This window comes from Lepidochelys kempii, chromosome 7, assembly GCF_965140285.1.
Source record: "Lepidochelys kempii isolate rLepKem1 chromosome 7, rLepKem1.hap1, whole genome shotgun sequence".
Taxonomy (NCBI): Eukaryota; Metazoa; Chordata; order Testudines; family Cheloniidae; genus Lepidochelys; species Lepidochelys kempii.
This window is the reverse complement of record NC_136386.1, coordinates 92381241-92405336: the sequence shown is the minus strand read 5'-3', so window position 1 is coordinate 92405336 and position 24096 is coordinate 92381241. Positions and strand designations below refer to the sequence as shown.

Here is a 24096-nt window from a genome sequence, read left to right as displayed (position 1 = left end):
AAATTTCAAAGTGTCAAAAATCAATTAAAGGATGGCAAAGTGAAATATAATATTTCAAGAGTGTGGGGAAGCTGAGATTTGCACAATCAAAGCATTAATGAAGGTGCCACTCTTTCTTCACAGAGGAGTTACCTTGGGAAAGGATTGTCAGTTTATGGCAATGTCAAAGCGCATGTCATTGATGTTCCCACTGATAAAGTAGGATCCCATTCCTTCAGCACTGGATTGGTTACATCAAAAGCAGAGCTGGGCAAATTTTTATGGATGAATTGTTTATTCTTTGTAAATGCCGTTTTGGATGAATCCACATCTATCTCGCAGGTGAGCACCTTAATCAATAAGCTATAAAGTTGTTCTGATTCGCTTTCTGGCCCAATGAATAGTTACGTATTTATATAAAGTGAAACAGCTTTTAACAGGAGAGATTAAGAGCACAATAGCCATAGGAATGATACTAAAACTGAGGCTCCTGAGCCGCAAGTGATTCTTTAATGTGTCTCCTGTGGCTCTCTGCAGCACATGATATTAAAACAATGTGTGATTTAATTATTAACCAATCAGGATGCTTTTACTAAGTTATTAAACAATTGATAAAATAATTGTAGTTGATAAAATAATATTACTTGGTCAGCCATTTTGCTGTGAATTAATCAATAAATCAAATATTGTCCCATCATACTGTTTTAATATGAATATATAGTACTATAGTAAATGAAACAATGAATTCACACTACTGTGGCTCTTTTGGGTAATGCTGATTGCTAATTTGGCTCCTGAACCAGTGAGGTCTTAATATCACTGGCCTATGGCATAGGGGTTAGGGCAGGGGTGGGCAAACTTTTTGACCTGAGGACCACATCTGGGTATGGAAATTGTATGGTGGGCCATGAATACTCATGAAATTGGGGGTTGGGGTGTGGGAGGGGATGAGGGCTCCAGCTGGGGGTGCAGGCTCTGGGGTAGGGCCAGAAATTAGTTAAGGGTGCGGAAGGGGGACCCGGCCTGGGGCAGGTGTGGGGACAAGGTGTGGGGACAAGGGCTCCGGCTAGGAGTGTGGACTGTCAGGTGCAGGAGGGTGGGACTGAGGGTGGAAGGGGGATCAGGGCTGGGGCAAGGGATTGGGGTGCAGGAGGGGGTCAGGGGTGAAGGCTCCGGGCGGCGCTTAAGTCAAGCAACTTCCAGAAGCAGTGGCATGTCCCCGCTCTGGCTCCTACACGGAGGCACGGCCAGGTGGCTCTGCACGCTGCCCCATCCACAGGCGCTGCCCCTGCAGCTCCTATTGGCCCTGTCTGCTGGCCAGTGGGAGCTGCGGGGGCAGTGTTTGGGGCAGGGGCAGCATGAGGAGCCCCCTGGCTGCCCCTACGTGTAGGAGCCGGAGCAGGGACATGCCGCTGCTTCCAGGAGCTGCGCAGAGCAAGCCCCCTACCCTACTCCCCGGCAGGCGCTCGAGGGCTGGATTAAAACATCTGAAGGCCGGATGCGCACCCACCCCTGGGTTAGGGTATTCACATAGGAGATCAGAATTCAAGTCCCTGCTCCAGAGTAGGGATTCAAACCTGGGTCTCCCACGTTCCACATAAGAGCCCTAAACACTAAGCTAAAAGGTTATAAGAGGAATGGCTAGACACGTGCTTTTCTGAAGGTGACCCACATGATCTGCTGACAAATTCAGAACATTTTCAGGACAAAAACAATAATTTAGTTTATTTTTTGGTTTGTTGGCAAAACTGAAAAAAAAACTATTTGCCAAGCTCTAATCCACAGCACAATTTAGGAATAGGAACCTAAGAGATTATGCCTATACTTGGTGACATCCAAATGCATATGAAAGTATGGAGGTTCCTATTGGGAGGATAATTCAGTGATTTGTGCGCTAAACCTTCAGGATCCCATGACTGGGTCACAGGAGTTAGTGACTAGATGTTTAGAGATAAGATTGCACGTGTGGCACACAGGCAGGTAGCCGGTTCCTCCACGAAGTATGCGGCTGAGCATCAGTGGTGAGGCAGCTGAGTTAGTATGAATGCCGGAGTGCTCTACAGAGAGCTGGGAAATGGGTCATGAGAGTCTATGTTTGGATCTGTGCAAGCAGCAAGCACAGTTGCCCAGGAGGTTCACAGGTGGGTCTTGGTGGAGAGATGAATCTGAGTTGGCATGGCAAGAGGGACATGCTCTGGAACCAACTTATGATCCTCTTATACTCTTCGGCAGTGAGGAAACAGCCACCTAAAATGATTCTAGTACTCTTGGGTGAAAACAATTTGGGATTTCATTAGCGGATTGATTTACTAATCGGAGCCCAAAGAGATGTAGGACAGATTCACAACATTTGCCCAAGGTGTGACTATAGACTTGTCTGAAAAGCTTCCTGTACAGCTTGACAAAGCCAGTAGTCATATGAAGCATCTAGATAGGATCTGGGAGGATTGGTAATTATCCACCCAAAATACATTTGGTACCTGAATTATTCAGGTAATGGGATACATCTGCTCTCCTTCTTGGCCACTGGGGAAGGAACTGTTAGCTATTTGGGAACTCAGCTTCAGGTGTGTGGGCAGTCAGCCAAGCTAATTGCTGATGTCTCCTTAAGGCTGGCATCCAATACAGGTAATCATTCCAGAAGAGGACCAGTTCCTTGATGAAATGGAAATGAATGTAAAGAAACTAGGTAAATGGGCTGGGGCAGGTAACATCTGGTAGAGCAAGGAGACAACTCCCTTTCCTCAGCCCCATAACCTTCATATGAAGGGAAGGTGGTGGGGATCCTCGCAACAAGCAGAGACTAGCTGTGGAGGGGTGGGGAGCTGATGGCAGCCTTCCAACAGGTAGAAGTAACTTAAGGAATCATGACTTGCACTGTAACAATTTGATCCCAGATGAGTTAAATAATAAAGCTGTGGCCTCACCTAAGCCACACTCCTTGCTCTCTGTCTTTCTTTTCATGTGTTCAGGCCAAGTGCCAGTTGGGTGTCTGACTCCAACTGACTTTCAACAGGAGTTAGCACTGGCATTTGTGCCTCTGATTATCTCCTACTAATTCTGACTTGAGTTCACAAGTACAAATAAAACTAGGGATCTTATCCAAGTCCATATTTGTGCAAATTAGTGATTCACAAAGTTGACAATCTTTTTAATAAACCAGAGGCCGTGAATTTGGTTGTACACAAAGACCAAGGTGCACTGGCAGAATTGTGCAGAGAAGTTTACGTAGTATTAAAGACCAGAGAGTGAAGGCAGACTGTCAGTGTCATAAACATTGCAGTCACTCAATTTAAAAATTAAATTGTGTAAAATGATGAGTTCTAATAATTCAGTCATTTAAATCTACTCAACTAAAAGGCCTCAGAATTCTGACACTAGAGGATTAGTGAAATTATTGTTTGCTCCTTTATTCTATGAAAATAGTCCCCACGGTTACTTGAGCTAGTTAAATGGCAGATTATAGCCAGGAAATCAAGGTTACATGGTGGGAAATGTTATATATTCATCAGAAATAAATTTTAAAATTCCAACAAGTATGGAGATTTCACTAAAATAATAAGGTTTATGAAATGGAATTTTTTCAATGTAAGTATCTTTCTTCATCCTCAATTTTATTAGACAGCCATTGATGAACCTATCCTCCATGAAGTTATTAGCCCATATGGTCAGGGACACAACCCCAAAACCTGAGACTGGATGACAGCGGATGAATCACTTGATAAAAATTGCCCTGTTCTGAAGCATCTGGCACTGGCCACTGTCAGACGACAGGATACTGGGCTAGATGGACCATTGTTCTCACCCAATATGGCCATTTTTGTTTCACATATTTATAAAGTGGTCTACGTTAACCCATACAGCAGTAATTTTATCACCAAAAATATTTTGTCATCTTTGTTTAAGCAGACTGAAGAACATAAGAGAATCTTCTAAATAAATTCTTTAAATACTGCAGACAATGTAATGGATTGAAAATAATTAGCATTACATTACTTTCAAGATGGTAAATTTACTATAAGTATATTACAAAGACCTCACTCACGTCCAACAAAAAATGGAAGCGTCACTATAAAACAAACAAGCACATGCAAATTTAAAATTCACAGCTACATCACTGATTATTGGTACACTTTCTAAAAAACAAAAACTTAAAACACCCCAAAGCAAGTAAAATAAAAAAGAAAAAATGTCTATCTACTAAGAATAAAATAAAGTAAAATTAAAAAAAAAAACTTTAAAAAATTAATCATTTTGCTTTCTGGTTTTAAAGCCCTTCTAAAAAAATTGGATTAAATCTGAGTTATGCTCTTTAACGAAAAGTGACAGGTCACGCAATCCCCTTCATAATGATTCACAAAGCATCTGTGTCAAGAGCCTTATGGCAACAGGAAAAGGCACTTGCTCTCCACATACCCCAGCAGCAGTATTAGATGCAGTCAGGATAGGAGGCAATTTCTCTTTCTCCTTTTCTTTCTCCCCGTCTTCCTCTTCCTCCTCCTCCACTGAAGGGGGAACAAAACTGTCCTCGCCCATTTTGTAACCCAGAAAGGACCCTTTCTCGGTAACTGCGGGGAGATCTGAGCCGGCTGTGGCAGCCGGCGGGGTCTGCAGTGACATCGCTACTTCGCCCAGCCAACACGCACCGGGTCTGCGACAACTCCCCCGCCCCCCTAACCCCCGCCCCAGTAGCCCCTACACCCCAATCACACCCCCAAACTCATCACCCCAGCAACCCACGGCCTCCCCACACGCGCCCACAGACACCAGCCCCTAGATCACCTGCTCCAACCGGGTCGCCCCCAAACACCCACCGCCTCCCCAAAACCACTCAACACCCCAGGGAAGAGAACCAGTCACCTCCAAGCCCCCCCAGCCAGCTCCCCTAAGGACCCCTGCCCAGAGCGCCCAGCGCACTGCGGGCACAAGCCGCGGTGCCGCAGCGGGCGCTACTCGCGGGCACACACACACCCCCGCACGGCTCGGCGCGGGGAGCGCGGCCCTGCCGCCCGCACTGGAAGCCCGCGGCCAGACCTGTCGCGCTCCCCGCTCTCGGAACCCTGCCCGCTGCCCTTAGCGCTCCGGGCGGCCGCGGCTGCCCGCGCCCCTCACAGCCGCCTACAGCCCAAGAACTGGACAAGGAGCCGGCACAGCTGCCATGTTGTTTACGGGCTGCTCATAGAAACGCGCTTGGCGACACACGAGCGCGGCGTGGAGGCAGCGGAGGACACGGCTACGGAAACGCCGCAGTGTAAGAAATGCCGCGGTGCCCCGGTCACGTTGCAGGGACTGCCCGTTTGTTCTGCGCAGCCGCAGGCTCGAGCGCTCCGGGGCAGAGGGGGAACCAACACCTTACGTCATGGGCGTCCAGCCCGCCCAGGGACTCTGCAACACCCTCCCCCGCCCGGGCGGGGCCTGCGAGGGGGTCTCTCCCTCAGCAGCACCCTGTCAGCAGAGCGCTCTGACTCGGGAGGGAGCCTCGTCGGTCTCTCCCCAGCCGTGTGCCCCTCCCCGCAGACAGAGAATCCCTCCCTTTACCCTTCCTCACAAGGCCGCGGAATCCCTCGTTCTCCCCGGAGAGGGGGTTTCTCCTCCGCCCCCATAATCAAACCAGCCTTTCCTCTGTCGCACCCGCGTTTGCCCAGATGGAGGTTAATTCTCCCCCCATCGAGGGAGTCTCCCCCGCATTCCAAAGCAATTTGGGGATCAAACCCCAGTCAGTTTCCGGCCACGAACCACCGCGATAGCTGCCCTTCGGGGACTGCAGCTCACAAAGCCCACGCTGAAGCGTATGAGGGCTGGGGACAAGGCATGCCCCATCAGCGGCATGGGGCTAGGCAACGAACTTCCCAGGGAGACAGGTGAAGCCAGAGCCCTCACCAATAACCATCGGATTGCCAACTTTCTATCTGAAGAAAACCCAACACCCTTGCCCCACCCCTTCTCTGAGGCCAACATCCCCACTCACTCCACTCCCCTCCCTCTGTTGCTCGCTCTCCCTCACCCTTGCTCACTTTCACCAGGCTGGCGTTGGGGTGTGAGAGGGGTGAAGGCCCCAGCTGCGGGCTCTGGGTGGGGCTGGAGATGAGGGGTTTGGTGTGCAGGAGGAGACTGGGGGTTGAGGTGCAGGAAGGTGTGAAGGCTCCAGCTTGGGGTGTGGACTCTAGGGTGGGGCCAGCCAGAGATGAGTTTGGGGTGCAGGAGAGGGCTCCAGGCAAGGAGCTGGGGGGTGTGTGTGTGGGGTGAGGGCTCTGGGGTGGTGCCAGGGTTTGGGGTGCAGGAGGGGGCTCAGGGGTTGAAGCACAGGAGGGGGTGTGGGCTCAGGGCGACGCTTACCTCAGGTGCCTCCTGAGAAGCAGCAATGTCTCTCTCCGGCTCCTAGGCAGAGGCGTGATTACATGGCTCTGAGCCCTGCAGGCGCTGTCCCCTCAGTCATGGTTCCTGGCTAGTGGGAGCTGCTGAGCTGGCGGCAGGGGCACAACACACAAAGCCCCCCTGGCCGTCCCTCCGCCTAGGAGCCAGAAGGAGATGCTGGCAACTTCCCAGGAGTCACGTGGAACGGGTAGGGAGCCTGCCTGCGCCGCCAACCTGACTTTCAACCGCTTGGTCAGCGATGCTGACTGGAGCTGCCAGGGTCCCTTTTCGACCTGATGTTCCGGTCAAAAAGTGGATACCTGGCAACCCTAAATGACCATCTTCAGGAAATAGTGCAAAGCTTTCCTCCTTTTCCAAAAACCCTGTCCACCTTAAAAGTGATACAACATGGATGCACCCTCTTATACCCAATAAATCCTGACGAACCCACCAAGAAAAGGGGAAATAAATAAAATCTAAACAAACCCTAACCATGCAGAGTTTTTATGCTGAAAAGGGGAAAGTACCACAGATGAGGAAGTCCACTGGAGACTTCACTATTGAGATTGATTTTTCATGGAAGCTACTTAGATACTGTGGTGATGGGTGGCAGTATAAAACAGTTAGGTAAATGAATAAGGTAGAATGGAGGGAGAGAGGTGTCCATAATTGACTCTGTTTTGGCTTGCTACAATATTTTAATTTTCTGAGCACAATAAACAGTGGGGAGGGTAGGTTTGTCCCCAATTTCCATACATTCTCCCCAGCCTATTAATTTATTTCCAGGTGACTCAATAATATTTCCTTATCAATCAATCTAAAATGTGTTACCAAATAGCTGCTGCATGATTGCCAGCTTCTCTTTTCCCATCAGAATAGACAGCATTTTTTTAAAAACTAAAAACCAGGACATAGTTCTTAATATTGTCAAATGAAGATTGGATGGTTTGGAAACTGGGAGCACGTGTCACTTCAAACAAAGTACCTAATTCTTTCCCCCTCTTTTCCTTGTTAACCAGCTGTACCAGGCTCTGAAGCCTAAAACCTCCTACTGCCTAGAGTGACCCCACCACATGCTTTTCAGTTTTAACGTGGAGCCTGCTTATTTATGTTCTAGGCCCACACTGCCATTGCACTACATCACTGATTCTTGCATGGTCCAGAAAACACAAGACCAGGATTTGGAGCACCACAGATTCAGTGGCATTCTAAAACTCACCACAGTTCAATAGAGAGGTGCCCAGAGCCCATCATCAACACAGCTATCTCAGGTTCAGTTTTGGGGTGGGAACTTGGAATGGAACTATGGACTGTCAGGTGCAGAGAGGTCGGACAGATGGCTGATTATACTGAAACTAACATAAAGCACTAGTTTTATTATAAAGAGCCCCATAGGATAGTTTTTAAAAAATTGGGAGGAGGGTTTCAGGGAGCTAAGTCATCAATTTCTGTCATATTTAAGCTTTCATTTAAGGAGAAAAGTTCTAGCCCTTGTGGTTGTAGAGCTTCCACTCCAAATGTGAACAATGCACTGTTCTCTGACAGCTACAGTTGCACATAGGTTTTCTAGCAGCTTGAAGTTGATGAGACTGGTCAGTTTCATTCATATTGATTAAGGGTATCTGTGAAACTGTCAAGTTCACTTTGCGACTGGTTGGGGAAACTATGAACAGCAGCAGAGGCAGACAGAGGCTAGGTCTTCCTGCAGACAGGGACAGAGTAGCAGTCCCTGTAGTTCTGGAGACAGTCACAGTGTTGGGAAGAATGAGGAGGACTTGCGGCACCTTAGAGACTAACAAATTTATTTGAGCATAAGCTTTCGTGAGCTAAAACCCACTTCATTGGATGCATGCATGGAAAATACAGTAGGAAGATATACACACACACAGAGAACATGAAAAAATGGGTGTTGCCATACACACTATAACAAGAGTGATCAATTAAGGTGAGTTATTATCAGCAGGAGAAAAAAAACGTTTGTAGTGATAATCAGGATGGCCCATTTCCAACAGTTGATAAGAAGGTGTGAGTAACAGTGGTGGAGGGAGGGGGAGAAATAAGCATGGGGAAATAGTTTTACTTTATGTAATGACCCATCCACTCCCAGTCTTTATTCAAGCCTAATTTAATAGTGTCCAGTATGCAAATTAATTCCAATTCAACTCTCTCTCATTGGAGTCTGTTTTTGAAGTTTTTTTGTTGTAATATTGTGACTTTTAGGTCTGTAATCAAGGGACCAGGGAGATTGAAGTGTTCTCTGACTGGTTTTTGAATTTTCTACTTCTTGACATCTGATTTGTGTCCATTTATTCTTTTACGTAGAGACTGTCCGGTTTGGCCAATGTACGTGGCACAGGGGCATTGCTGGCACGTGATGGCATATATCACATTGGTAGATGTGCAGGTGAAGGAGCCTCTGATAGTGTGGCTGATGTGATTAGGTCCTGTGATGGTGTCCCCTGAATAGATATGTGGGCACAGTTGGCAACGAGCTTTGTTGCAAGGATAGGTTCCTGGGGTAGTGTTTTTGTTGTGTGGTGTGTAGTTGCTGGTGAGTATTTGCTTCAGGTTGGGGGGCTGTCTGTAAGCAAGGACTGGCCTGTCTCCCAAGATCTGTGAGAGTGAGGGATCGTCCTTCAGTATAGGTTGTAGATCCTTGATTGTGCGCTGGAGAGGTTTTAGTTGGGGGCTGAAGGTGATGGCTAGTGGCGTTCTGTTACTTTCTTTGTTGATGGGAAGGGATCTAGTAGGACAACCTCCTCAACAGTCTGGCAGCTATTGTGGAGACAGGAGACAAAAGAGGGAGATGTTTGATGCTCTAGGCCCATTTATTATATCAAAATTAACACAGAGAGTAACTTCTTTCTGTCAGCAGCCAGAGGCGGAGGAGGAATTCAAATTTAGACCAGACACCCATTAGCCACAGACTAATAGATAAAAAATAAAATCCCAGAGCAAGATGCAGGGGAGAGTTAGAAACTTATTTTTTTAAAAAGCAGGATCTTAAATCCTTCACAAACTTATGGGACCTCAAAGAAAAATGTTGATACAATACCACTAATACAAACTCAGTCTTACTCCTGCTTGTTATTATTCGGTATTATATAGTTAGCGGGAATTGCAATTTTTCTTTAGAGTGTTGTTTCTCAAAACTTACAGTCACATGTAAAAGAAAAACACACATACACATAAAGAACAAACAAAAAAGTAAAAATAAGACAGGCAGAAGTCCAGCAGCAGAATGGGGGCTATCCAATTTATTGCACTGAATGCAGCATGTATGGTTGGTGTATGTGTGCATTCGGTCCAGGCAGTTCATGGCCCTCTGAGACAAGAGTTTGGGCTCTTGAGACCAGAGTGGCTGACCTGGAGAAGCTAAGGGAGACAGAGAAGTACATAGATAAGACTTTCAGGACACAGCACAGTCCCATCCCCCATATGACAGCCTCTGTGCTGTTGAGGAGTGTGAAAGTCTTGGGGAAGGAGAATTTGGAGTGAGGGAAATGATCCCATAGTTGGGACCCTCCTTCCAGATGATTTCCTGGTATCCTCTCACACTGACGACACCTCTCCAAGGGAGGGGACCACTGCTGTTAGGAAGAGAGATGGTAATAGTAAAAGGGGTTTCGTTCATTAGAAATATAGATAGTTGGATTTGTGATGACCAGGAGACCTGCATAGTGAATTGCCTGAAGGGTGCAAAGATTGCAGACCTCTTGAAACGTCTACCAAGGCTTATGTGCATTGTTGGGGAAGAGATGGTGGTCATGGAAGCTGTAGGAACCAATGACAAAGGAAAAGGTAGGAGAGAGGTTCTGGATGCCAAATTTAGGTTGCTAGGTAAGAGATTAAAGTCCAGGACATCCATGGTAGCATTTTCTGAAATGCAACTATCTCCAAGCACAGGGCCAGTTAGACAGGCAGAACTGCAGTGTCTCACTGTGTGGAGGAGACAATGGTGTTTGGAGGAGGGATTTAGGTTTATTAGGAACTGGGGAACATTTTGGGAAAAGAGGAAGGCGCCACCTAAACCAAAACGGAACCAGATTACTGGCAGGTAAAATTTAAAAAGTCTTAGAGAAGTTTTTAAAGTAAGAGAAAGGGGAAAGCCAACACGTGTGAAGCACATGGTTCTGACGACACATCCATTAGGTAAGGAATTTTTAAAGGGGATACTCTATATCCTAATAAAGAGGACAGGATAGAAGTTACAAAGTACAGGAACTGAAGAGAAACAGTCAAATGAAAGAGAGTCTGATTCAGTTACATCACATGAAGCCAGACAACAAAATATTGACAAATTTTATAAGTGCTTGTTTACAAATGCAAGAAGTCTAAATACTAAGGTTGGTGAACTTGAGTACCTGGTATTAAATGAGGATATTGATATAATAGGCATCACAGAAACTTGGTGAAGCGATGATAACCAATGGTACTATCAGAGTATAAAATATATAGGAATGACAGTTGGTCATGCTGGTGGGAGAGTGGCATTATATGTGAAATAAAGCATACAATCAAATAGAGTAAAATCTCAAGGGAATTTCCAGGATTGAACAAGAAGAATATAGCAGTAGGAATATACTGCTGACCACCTGACCAGGATGGTGATGGTGACTATTAAATGCTCAGGGAGATTAGAGAGGCTACAAAAACAGAAAATCCATTGATGATGGGGGAATTTCAGCTATCTCCATATTGATTAGGTAACATGTCACCTCAGGATGGGATGGAGAGATAACATTTCTAGACACCATTAATGACTGATTTTTGGAGCAGCTAGTTCTGGAAACCCAACGGGAGATGCAATTATTGATTTAGTCCTAAGAGTCGCACAGGATCTGGTCCAAGAGATCAATATAACTGAACCACTTGGTAATAACAATCATAATGTAATTAAATTTAACACCCTTGTATTGAGGGAACCTACTATAGAAACCCATTACAATAGCATTTAACTTCAAAAAAGGGAACTACAGAAAAATGAGGTGGATAGTTAAATAGAAATTAAAAGGAACAGTCAGAAGAGTGAAATGCCTGCAAGCTGCATGGAAACGATTTAAAAACTCCATAATAGAGTCTCAAACTACCTGCATATCCCAAATAAAAAAAAAAACCAGTAAGAGGACAAAAAAAAGGCCACCATGGCTAAACAACAGAGTAAAAGAGGAGGTTAGAGACAAAAAGACATCTTTTAAGAATTGGAAGTCAAATCCTACAGAGAAAAATAGAAAGGAACATAAACTCTGGCAAATAAAGTGTAAAATATAATTAGACAGGCCAAAAAAGAATTTGAAGAGCAATTAGCAAAGGACACAAAAACTAACAGCAAAAAAAAAATGTTTAAGTACATCAGAAGCAGGAAGTCTGCCAAACAATCAGTGGGGCCACTGGACAACTGAGGTGCTAAAGGAGCAATCAAGGAAGGCAAGGCTGTTGTGGAGAAACTAAATGAATTCTTTGCCTCTGTCTTCACGGCAGAGGGAGGTTTCCACACCTGAACCATTCTTTTTAAGTGACATATCTGAGGAATTTTTCGAGATTGAGGGGTCAATAGAGGAGGTTATAGAACAAATTGATAAATTAAACAGTAATAAGTCATCAGGACCAGATGGTATTCATCCAAGAATTCTGAAGGAATTCAAATATGAAATTGCAGCACTACTAACTGGCACGTAATCTATCGTTTAAATCAGCTTCTGTAGAAGGTGACTGAAGGATAGCCAATGTAATGCCGATTTTTAAAAAAGAGTTCAGAGGTGACCCTGGCATTTACAAGCCAGTAAGCCTACGTAAAGTACCAGGCAAACTTGTTGAAACTATAGTAAAGAACAGAATTATCAGACTCACAGAGGACATAATATGTTGGGTAAGAATCAACATTGCTTTTGTAATGGGAAATCATGCGTCACCAATCTATTAGAATTCTTTGAGGGTGTCAACAAACTTGTGGACAAGGGTGATTCAGTGGATATAGTATACTTGGACTTTCAGAAAGCCTTGACAAGGTCCATCACCAAAGGCTTTTAAGCAAAGTAAGGAGTCATGGGATAAGAGGGAAGATATTGTAATGGATTAGTAACCGGTTAAAAGATAGGAAACAATAGATAGGAATAAATGGTCAGTTTTCAGAATGGAGAGAGATAAATAGTGGTGTCCCTCAGGGGTCTGTACTGGGACCAATATTGTTCAACATATTCATAAATGATCTAGAAAAAAAGGGGTAAACAGTGAGGGAGAAAAGTTTTCAAAGGAAACAAAATTACTCAAGATAGTTCTGTTCAAAACTGACGACAAAGTGTCACAAAGGGATCTCACAAAAGTGGGTGACTTGGCAACAAAATGGTCGATGAAATTCAATGTAGATAAATGCAAAGTAATGCACATTGGGAAACATAACCCCAATTATACATACAATGTTTAATTGCCAAATGAGAACATAATATTGCCTTTTGGCAGGCACTTTCTCATCTTCAGTCCATTTAACCAACAAACTGGAAGTGTGTTAGTAACTATTCCACAGCCTTTGCATAGTTGCTGGCAATGCTACACTATGAGAAAATGTGAATTCATCTTCATGACACAGGACACACTGGTTGGACTAGATCAGGGGTGGGCAAACTTTTTGGCCTAAGGGCCACATCAGGGTGCGAAACTGTATGGAGGGCCGGGTAGGGAAGGCTGTGCCTCCCCAAACAGCCCCTGCCCCCATCCGCCCCCTCCCACTTCCTGCTCCCTGACTGCCCCCCTCAGAACCTCCGACCCATCCAACCCCCCCCTGCTCCTTGTCCCCTGACCGCCCCCTCCAAGGACCCCCCACCCCAAACCGCTCCCCCCGCGACCCCACCCCCTATCCACCTCCCCCACTCCCTGTTCCCTGACTGCCCCCTAACCCCTATCCTCCCTTTTCCCTGACAGGCCCCCTGGGACTCCCACGCCCTATCCAACCCCCCCGTTCCTCGTCCCCTGACCGCCCACCCTGAGAACCTCCACCCCATCCAACTGCTCCCTGTCCCCTGACTGCCCCCCGGAACTCCCTGCCCCTTATCCAACCACCCCTGCTCCCCGCCCCCCACCCGCTTACCATGCCGCCCAGAGCAGCAGGAGCTCGCAGCCCTGCTGCCCAGACAGAGCCAGCCGTGCTGCCTGCATGGCGGTGTACCAACAGGGGAGGGGAGGGACTGGGGGCTGGCCTCCCTGGCCGGGAGCTCAAGGGCTGGGCAGGACGGTCCCATGGGCCGGATGTGGCCCGTGGGCCATAATTTGCTCACCTCTGGGCTAGATCCTCTGATGCAATGCAGCCACTTTTCAATACAGTGCTGGCAGATTCTGCCTGTAAAGGTGGTGGCAGCACAAGGGGGTGGGAATCATTCAGAGTCAGAAGGGAACTATGGCTGCCATGTCATGCAGCTGCATAGATTGGTTTTGGCTCTTTGAAGCTATTAGCAGCCAGTCTAAATTAGAATTGCCCTCAGGCTACTCTATGCCTGGAGAATGGCCCAACATAGCAGCCATATCAGGGAGCGCAAAGATGAGCTATGTGTCACTTTTTTGAAATCTTTCCAATGTGTGATTTTTCAGATGAAGACAGAGCATATACTTTTTGTGAACACTGCCAATACTCAAATTACCCCAGTAATTATCCCAGTGAGTGGGATGGGGTGTGTGGTGGATGTAAAGAGTTATATAGGCTCCATGTAAGGATTCAGTGAGCAGAGACTTTGAATTAAATTTGCAATAGATACTGAAGTGGTAGAATAACATTTAATTAAGTTTTTGCTTGCTTTTTTTGAGTTAACAGGCAGTTAACTCAAAACTTAAATTTATTAAATTTAATTAAGAATGTGCTTTTCCCCTCTCTTTCTTACTAAGTTAAATTGAAATTTCATTTAAGAGCTGGCTTTACTAAAAGATAACTTGTTTAACTTTCAGGTTCGATTTCTCACCATGTTTGGTTCCCAGTAGTTTAATAATATTATTTAATATAAATAATCAAGCACAGTTGCACAAACACCAAGCATTCACGTGCTTATCTCTTCCCTTTTATCAAGAAATCACATAATCATGGGCATTACAACTAGGGTTACCAACTCTGACTGAAGCTATTCCAGGAGATTTCCCCCCCCCAACATGACGTAATGTCATTTTCTTAAAATATCCTATTAAAATCTTCCAGATTGCTTTCCATAGTCACTGGGAGATCAATGCTGATTCTGGAAGATTCCAGGCCAATCCTGGAGGGTTGACAACCCTAATTATAACAACTTCAGTACTGGAGTTTATGCTCCTATGAGAGGGACTCAGCTGGAGTAAGATGGCACAGATGCATTGTGGACCTTTCCCAATTTACGTTAGCTGGGGGCTCTGCCCCCATCCCCCACCCCCGCCCCAGAACTGCAAAGTATAGAAAATCCTAATAAAATGAAGCAAAAAGAAACAAACACAGAAAGGAGAGTATTCAAGTGAATTCACACTATTTACTTCATCTCTATTGAGATATAAATATTCAAGTTTAGACTCCTTCAAAAGCACTGAAATAATTTCCTACCAATCTCATGTTCACAAAAATCCAATGCAATATTAAAATGAAAATTCCTTTCCTATTCTCCATAAACAATTTGACCCAGATCCTCAGCTGGTGTAAACTGGCGTAGCTCCATTGGTGTAAATAAAGCAATCCTGATTTACACCAGTTGAGGATCTCATCCATTATATCTGTGGCAACAGACACAAAACTTTATCCCAACTTTTGTTTTTTCTGTTACCAGAGGGAAAAAAAAGATTATCTTACTTAAGGCAAAACAAACATTTCCCCCATTCCTAACAAAGTTATAAAAACACTTTTTAAACTGAACATAATGTATATCTGCAATCCAACTATGAATATTTGCAATACAATAAGTGTCCCAGAAAATGTTCCCCAGTTTCATAACAGGACAATCCTACCTGATTTGGAGTGTTATTTCCAGTTCCTTTCAGTTAGACAAAGAGATGCTTGAATAATTCAAAAAATAATTCACAAATATTCTTCTCCTGTTTAAAAAGTTTCAGTCATCCAATAAGGGAAAAGAAACCATTCCACATAATATAGGTGACCAGTCACACACTACCAACAGCAAACTATGCAAGTGAGCTGTTTGCAAACAACCAATGGACTGAAATATGTTCACAAAAGTATTTATCAAATGCTTGCAAATAAATATATTAGTTAGTAGAAGCCAGTATGTATTTAAGATTCATGAATGGCGAAAAAAAAGCTAAATTCACTGGATGATTTATTCAAATTTATAATTCAACCAATTCTGATAATAAATTCCCTGACAGGCATAAACTGAAAATCAAAGAGGGTCCAATTCACCCCTAATTCAACTCCATTAATGCTGGTGGAATAAGTCTAAGGATGGATTTGACCAATTTTGTACTTTTGCTTTCCCTCATTTGCTTTGCTACTAGTTGCAGTGATGCTGCAGATCCTGATGCAAACTGGAGCATCACCATGCATCTTGGTAGTTGATGTGGACTCTGCCCTCAGAAGTGTTAGTCTGGGTCTTCTGTTCCATTACTGATGTATTCTTATTTTATTTTTTGGATTATTGTAGTACTCTGAAGCCCAGTCATGGACCCAGACCCCGGTATGCTAGGAGTTGTACAAACACAGAATAAAAAAGACAATCCCTACCCCAAAGAGTTTATAATCTAAGTATAAGATAAAAAACAACAGATGGATTCAGAGAGACTGATGCAAGCGTACAAAGAAACAATGAGACAATACCGGTCAGCATCAGAGGCTGTGGTCACAGCACACCAGCAGACTTGTCATTGTCAAAGGAGAGTTTTGAGGAGGGATTTGAAGGTGGACAATGAGGTAGCTTTGTTGATGTTTACAGGGAGCTTCTCCCAAGCGTATGTGGCATGATGGAAGAAAGCAAAAAGGTACTTGTCTGAAAATTTAACAAGTGGATGATGGAAGCAGGCATCATTGGCCAGCTGGAGGTGTGGGGGGGGGTCGACCTTTTGATCTGATTATTTCCTGTGTTTCTCTCTCTCGCTCCATGATACTTTTTCTTATTCCTCATATATTGATTGAGTATACAGCTAGGTATCTTACAGTTCCCAGTACAGAAAATGGAGGCTTAAATAATAGATGTGGACTTAGTGAGGTGGCCCCTGGGAAGGGTAGGGAGAAGAGAGGGTAGAAGCAGACTAGGTGAAACAGGAAAGGAGTGCATGCTTCAGAAAGCTCTGTTCCTCTTTATTCTGCATAAAGCTATATAGTACTTTGTAAGTTGTTTTCAAAGCATCTTACTGCTGCATGATTATTTGTGGCTTGCCTTTCTCTCCTTTGAGTTACAAGCTGTCTTCAGGTTTCAGACTGGTAGCCGAGTTAGTCTGTATCAGCCAAAACAACGAGGAGTCCTTGTGGCACCTTAGAGACTAATACATTTATTCGGGCAGACGCTTTTGTGGGCTAAAACCCACTTCAGATGCATCTGATGAAGTGGGCTTTAGCCCACAAAAGCTTATGCCCAAATAAATTTGTTAGTCTCTAAGGTGCCACAAGGACTACTTGTTGTTTAAGCTGTCTTCAGTTCAAGCTTTCAAACCAATTCCTTCTTTTTTGTTCTGGTGGTTTACATACAGCTGCAAGATGGAAACATCCAATTAATTCTCTTCTGCACTATTAAGTATTTGATAATTACTTTCTCCTAGTAAAAAAAATTAAAGGGATAGAGGCTATTAATAAATAATAGACCATATTAATCCAAGGACTATGCTTGCTTCTGTTCATGTGGACCCTGAAGAAGGCCCATGACAAGATAAAATCCATCAAAAAGAGACAGTGATGTGGTAGAAAGTGGTCAGTCTTTCCTCCAATAGAGGGCTCACAAAAGGCCAACTGTTCCCAGAAAGCTGATGCTGTCTCAGGGTCGGGCATGGTTTGGATATGTGCTCACTCAGTAAATTCTCCATCAGCCTTCAGCAATGAAAAGTCTCAGGGAGAGTGACAGCCATATCACAGCCTACTTGTCCCCAGGGTAAATCCCTCACTAAAGTGCAGGAGGAAAGATGGTGCCAGCTTTGGTGAATCTGACCCTGAATCTATTTTATTTTCTTGTAAAAGATTTTATGCATGGTCTTTCAGGCCAATTCCTACTTGAGAAGCATGTAAAAAACAAGTTTACCGTGATGAGGAAGATACCAGACAGTGCTGGTCTATAATAGTCTGAGGCAGGACATCAAGTCACTTAATTGTTTCGTATTAAGGAGTTTGCTTTGGTTTTCTAAATTCTCCCTACAAAGCATTATAAAGGTGGGTAAAGGCTTATTAGGATATGGAGGACTGCCTAATCTTCATTTATTTACAGATTAGTAAAATTACCTGATTTTTGTTTTAGGAAGCAAAAATGTTTAAACTGATGTTACTACACAATAAAATGAGAAAAAGAGAAAGTCATTAATAAACTCTCTCTATTACTTTAAAGGAGTCCTAAACTGAATTATTAGCACAGTCTTAGTGATAGGAATTACAAACAAAACGTGCTAGTCATGGTGTCAGTGAAACACTATTTGTATTACTATTATTATTGTCTAAGCTGCTAAGGAGCTGTTGCTTTATGGAAGAAAAGGGGTGACTATACAAAGCTAATCTGTACATATGGAGGGAAGAAAACAAAGTATTTGTATTGTAGTTGTTCATATAATGTAACTGTGGCTATGGCTCCCTCTTGTGGCTGTCCAGCAGTATATGCTAATAGTAACAACGTAAACGTTTTAATATAGCATCTTTCATAAAAGTAGCATTACAAACTGCTATAGTCTTATTTCCTGACTATTTTTTGAATTCTTCCGTACTTCGTAGGCATGATGACAAATATAAGAGTTCCCAAACGTTGGGCCCTTTTTAATAATTATTTATTTACGGTCAGATCATGTTTGTGCTTGTTTTTATTTGTATGACTAATATCTTTGAAATCAATGAGAGCAGTCTCATGAATAATTTAAACACATATGTAAATCTTTGCAGGACTGGCGCCTTGAAACTGTTAAAGTGTTGAGAATTTCATAGCATTTACATCCTACATGGTGTCTAAACATTAAAGGTACAATACTTCACCTTTCCATGTATCTTGGTTGCCATTTAATGAAACACTCCAGTAAATAATAAATAAATAATGATTATACTTAGCTCTTGTATAGCACTTTTTAGCCATAGATCCTAAAGCAATTTACAAAAGTGGATAAATATTATCCTGATTTTACATATGGGGAAATAATTTTGTCACAGTGAATCCTTTTTCATAATATGCATGGGGTATGTGCTTTTCATAAACACATTTTCATAAACACATTTGAAAACGTTGGCAGTTTCAAAAGAAAATAAACAATGAATCATATTACTGATTATTAATTTGAATATAGCCAGTCATTAATATTGTAGAAGGAAATTCCATATTATCAATGGATATAATGTCCTGTGCTGCTAACAAAGTTCTGAAAAGAGTGTTTTCTTTTAGATAAATGTAGAGACCATAAGAGAAAAGCAAAAGCAGTTTTCAGATCAGCCTTAACTGAAGTGGGCCAGACACCTTGGCAGCAGAAAGACAGATTTTAGTGACACCATAAAAACACTGAGATACTGAACTAGCTTATCACAAACTATTACTCACCCAGCCAAGTCAGAACTTTCAACAATTTTATCCTTGGTTATTGACTGGGATGAATGTAGGCTGCCTGGAAGCATTTAAGATGGAACAGCATACAGTCTATGGTAATATGGATCTGATCTAACACCTACTGAGTCATATAGGAAGACTTAGATGGGAGCCTTTCTATTGACTTCAGTGAGCTCTGTGAGTCTTACGGGTTTATTTTATAGGCTTTTTGTGCCACTCCAATGCAGCTGCAACTGGCAACTTTCACGCGTACTACTTTGGATTCAGTTCACGTTTAATCAAATCCTTCACATTTTGGAGGGAGGCTTTATTACTAGAGCTGATTGAACTATTTGTTAAGACCAAATTGCTCTAAATTTGTTTAGATAAAAATTATTTAGCCCTGCTCTCAAATTATCTTCAAAATGATGAGGATTTTCTCAAAATTGATCCTTGTTTGTAATTGTTCAACAAACTTTAAAAAAGGAACGTATATAAATCTACATGGGGATTTGCCAACCCTGGGGTAAAGTTTTCCTTTTGGTGTTCAGACTTTGGTATTTTGTGAGTCTGACTGGTCACCTAAGTTATGTGGTATGGGTTCTGCTTCCTGAACAGGTGGCCTTCTAACCTTTATAAACAGGAGGGATGCCTGAACAAATCATAAGGGTTTTGAATACTTCAGGTATATACACGGAGTGCCCCACTTTATCTGTGACCTCCCTCCCTCTGACTGCTGCTGTTGGCTGACCTCACATTTCTCTCCAACAATGGCAACATGGGTCTGATTACTCTCACCCCAGGTAGCCCACCTTTTATGTTGCAATGGTGGTCACAGGTCCATATACATATAGAATATAGGGCATTTTGGTCTCAGGTCCTGATCTATCTCCCATCCCTGCTTCTGAATAGACTGCAGATATCTTGCATCATGCACTGGGTCTAGACTACGTGCAAAGTGCCTCTAGAAGATAACAGACTTTTCTGATGCTTAACCATCACCTGTTATGCCTGTCTTGCCATCTCCTCCTCACTGAAGCTCATGATAATGTATTTATTTTGTTTGCTTGAAAAAGTCAATTATTTTAAAATCTGTTCCGAATCTCTCACTGCCTCCTAACACCCAAACCCAAACACACAGGGTCTGTTTACACTAGACTTCCTTAAGGTTTCCCACCTTTGCTGTCAGCAGTGGAGCTCTACAAGGAGTATTACAGTAGACCAGCTGGCCATGTTTAAAACTAATGGCTTAGAAGTGCTCTGAGCACAATTAAACTACACAGTGAATAATCAACACTACTCCCACTGACTGAGCTGTACCAGTGCTGGCACCAGCTCACTGTGGGTTCTAAACAGGAATATCCCCCCCCCCCTTGCATGACACATACTAATAATTAATAGGGGGCCCCCTTGAGCTACTCAGGGCCTTAAGCAATTGCTTAGTCCGCTTATGCCTAGCACAGGCTCAGGCTGTACCAGTGGTAGCACCAGAGAAAACTCAGAGCTTGTCTACATTACCCGCTGGATCGACGGGCAGCGATCAATCCAGTGGGTGTCAATTTATCGCATCTAGTCTACACGCGATAAATCGACCACTGAGCGCTCTCCCGTTGACTCCAGTACTCCACCAGAGCGAGAGGCGCAGGCGCAGTCGACGGGAGAGCGTCAGCCATTGACTTACCGCTGTGAAGACACCACGGTGAGTAGATCTAAGTACGTCGACTTTAGCTACATTATTCACATAGCTGAAGTTTTGTAACTTAGATCAGTCCCCCCACTAGTGTAGACCATGCCTCAGAAAAGAAGTCTAGTGTAGAGACAGCTCAGCCAAGGTGAATAACATGCTAGCACTTTTGACAGAAATACCCATCAACACACATGAACATGCTCATTCATACACAAATACCAGTATTCACACTAATAAAACCTCTTCTTCAAACATTTATACAAATAAAGTTGTCACCCAAATATTTGTGAAAAAATGTCATATATTGTCAAATACCTTTGTCCTTTATTAGCCAGACTATATTTAATACCCTGTATGTACGTGCATTACCACATCCATCTTTTCCTGAGGAATTGTTAACCCAATAGTTCTTCATTACATTTTCTGCCATTTCTCCTCGCAGAGTTCTTGTTTTTTAAAGAATTATAGAATCAGAGACCAGAAGGGACCACTATATCTTCTAGTCTGACCTCCTGTGTAGCACACGTCACCACTAGCACCACCCAGCACTCACACACTAACCCAACAACCAACATGAGATCAAAGTATTACAACCCACAGGAGACTAGACTATTATGTGCCACTGGCCGAGGATAGGAAGGACTGAGGTACACCAGTGCCCAAGGCCCCTGCAATGGCAAGGAAATGATTAAGTGAGATACAACCAGATAATCCTGGCAAGTGATTATCTAAACCCACATGCTGCAGAGGAAGGCACAACCGCCCCAAGGACACTGAAAATCTGACCTGGAGAAAAATTCCTTCCCAACCCCACATATGGTGATCTGTTAGACCTTAAGCATGAGCCAGCCAGCCACGCACCTGAGAGAGAAAGCTCACTGCCACCTCAGAGCACTGGCCTACCATCCCAGTGTTCCATCTCCAGCTGTGGTCCTCTCCTTATGTTTCAGAGGAAGGAGACTAAAAAAACCCAACTCAGACTACATTGGAAGGGAGGGGATCCTGACCCCTTCTGGTGGCTGGCTGAAACCCTGAAGCATGAGCTTTAGGAACAGAAGACATAAACCAGAGGAGTCCCAGGGCTGTTGAGCCCTGCCCCACACCATCATACACAAACCTGTCTTACAATTACACTTATAAATTAGTCCAGCTCTCCCTGACAACTAATTAAGTTCTAATTTCCGGCCTGAATTTGTTCATGACCAGTTTGTCCTTCTTGTGTCAACATTGTCCTTTAGCCTAAAAGATCATCGCCCTTCCTACTATATATCCCCCCTAATGTATTTATAGAGAGCAATCATATCCCCCCTCAGCGTTCGTTCTGCTAGACTAAACAATCTAAGCTCTTTGTCTCCTCTAGTAAAATAGGCCTTCCATTCCCCTGATCATCTTAGTAGCTCTTCTCTGTACCCATTCCAGTTTAAATTCATTTTTCTTGAACATGGGTGACCAGAACTGTACACAGTACTCCACATGAGGTCTTACTAGTGCCCTATACAATGGTATTAAAAATGCCTCAACTAATACATCCTAGAATCACATTTGCCTTTTTCACACTTGCATCACATTGGTGGTTCATAGACATCTTGCTGACTCGCACATCCAGGTCTCTCCTCTTCTGCACTTCCAACTGATGACGTCCCCCTCCCATCTTGTAACAGAAATTCTTGTTATTAGAACCTAAGTGACCTTGCACTTTGTACTATTGAATTTCATCCCATTTCTGTCACTTCAGTCTTCAAGGTCATCCAGATCTTCCTCTGATCCTCCTCTGTATTGACAATGTCTCCCAACTTAGAAATTTGCTGATGGCTCATTAGCCCACTCCTACTTTTTGTGCCATGGTCATTAATACAAATATTGAATAAGGTTTGTCACAAGACGAATCCTTGAAGAACTCCCTAGTAACCTCCCTCCGCTCAGATAATTCAGCTTTCAGCGCAACCTACTGCCTTCTCCCCTCTAGCCAATTCCTTATCCACCTTACAAGGCTTGTATTGATTCCCATCTTCCCTAATTTAATTAATAATTTCTAGTGTGGCACAATGTCAATGCTTTACTGACGTCTATGTCTATTAGTTCTTCTGCATTTCCCTTATCTAAAAAAAAAAATAAAAAAATCGGTAATTTTCTCAAAGAAGGAAACTAAGTTAGTCAGGCATGATCTACTTTTGATAAATCCATGTATTGCATCCTCTTTACCATTTCATTACATTTTTTCTCATTTGTCCTCACAGAATTCTTGTTTTTTAACAATTATGTGTTACACCAATCACAAATACCTCTTAAGTATATCACTGGTGAATATTAAATCTGTTTATCTAACTGGTTTATTCCTGAGTAATTTCTCTTTAAAAGCAACATTCTCCCCCCCAAAGGTCAAATGTTTCACATAAAAAATCTCCAGCTTCCCCAGTCTTTGAAATAATATCAGACAGTGATACACTCCCTGGACTTTTCCACTGTTTATCTAAATGAGGAATTTAGTTTGGGTTATAAAATACTTGTAATTGAACCCAGACATTAAAACTAATGGCTGTTCAAAGGCCTCTGTCACAATTATTACCAATCCTGAAACAGAAAATTCCCTGATCCTAAAAAAACCCAAACCAAACCAAACTACCTTTTAGATTTTGTTCTTGGAAACGTTTTGCAGTCGCACAAAATTTTGTTGGCTGATTCTAGCTGGGTGGATAGAACATAACTTTTTAAAGATAGTTAGTGAAAAGCTAAACTCAGATTGTTCCTCCACTCTACCACACCTGACCTTGAAGGAAAAAGCCAAAAAGGAGAGAAAACTTCTTGTAGAACTTTCATTGAATCATGCTCTCGAGGTGGTGGGACATAGAGTAATGTGGAAAAGGTTATCCATTAAGCCTTCAGCTCCCACAGATCCCCAGCAACTGGCAGGAAAGGGCACTCCTAGATCTGTTGAAACAGCTCCTTCATTGATGATAGCTGCGCCTCTCCCCAGCAATATGATTCCAACAATCCATCTGATCATTGGCTGAGTCACCTTTTGGCTTCTTAGTAATAGGTGTGGAGAGGACTCTCCAAGAGTTAACATTCATACAATTCAGATAAGCTTAGATTCTTTCTGGCTACTTAGTAAAAACTGTAGAGAGGACTCTACAGAAGTAAAGAGTCATACAGTTCAGGTAGGCTTCTGGACCCAAACTCAGACCTTTTTGTGATACACCAGTTTCTCCATTAGAAGTAGGACATTGTATGAGTGCCTTTGCAAAGTAGTCTGATACTTTGAACTAATGAAGGACAAAATTTACAACAGTGAAGAGGGTCGGCCCAGGCCTGTGCCCTAGTTAAATCCAACTTTACACCTATTTTGCAAGCTTATGTGGGATTTAAATGGTGCACTGATTTTATGTTAGCTTGCTGTAGAATGGGGTGAATTTGGGCCATCAT

The 24096-nt window shown here is 43.3% G+C and overlaps 2 protein-coding genes across 11 annotated transcripts in view; both read right to left on the bottom strand.

Moving 5' to 3' along the window:
* Positions 1–4628, bottom strand: part of HECTD2 (HECT domain E3 ubiquitin protein ligase 2) — a 74558-nt gene extending 69930 nt beyond the window's left edge. For 2 of the 4 annotated variants that reach the window (XM_073353822.2, XM_073353823.2), the window contains exon 1: positions 4396–4628. In XM_073353822.2, coding sequence (XP_073209923.2) covers positions 4396–4599 — 204 coding nt within the window. In that variant the 5' untranslated portion in view covers positions 4600–4628. The remainder of the gene's footprint in view (positions 1–4395) is intronic. The other 2 variants (XM_073353824.2, XM_073353825.2) reach the window with 1 other exon arrangement.
* A 3491-nt stretch (positions 4629–8119) lies between these two features.
* PCGF5 (polycomb group ring finger 5) overlaps positions 8120–24096 on the bottom strand; it is a 149280-nt gene continuing 133303 nt past the window's right edge. For 5 of the 7 annotated variants that reach the window (XM_078853832.1, XM_073353828.2, XM_078853831.1 and 2 more), the window contains one exon: positions 8120–9113. Coding sequence is in view for 2 of the 7 variants with exons in the window: in XM_073353829.2 (XP_073209930.1) it covers positions 9077–9108 (32 nt within the window). In the remaining 5 variants the exon portion in view is untranslated. The remainder of the gene's footprint in view (positions 9114–24096) is intronic. The other 2 variants (XM_073353829.2, XM_073353831.2) reach the window with 1 other exon arrangement.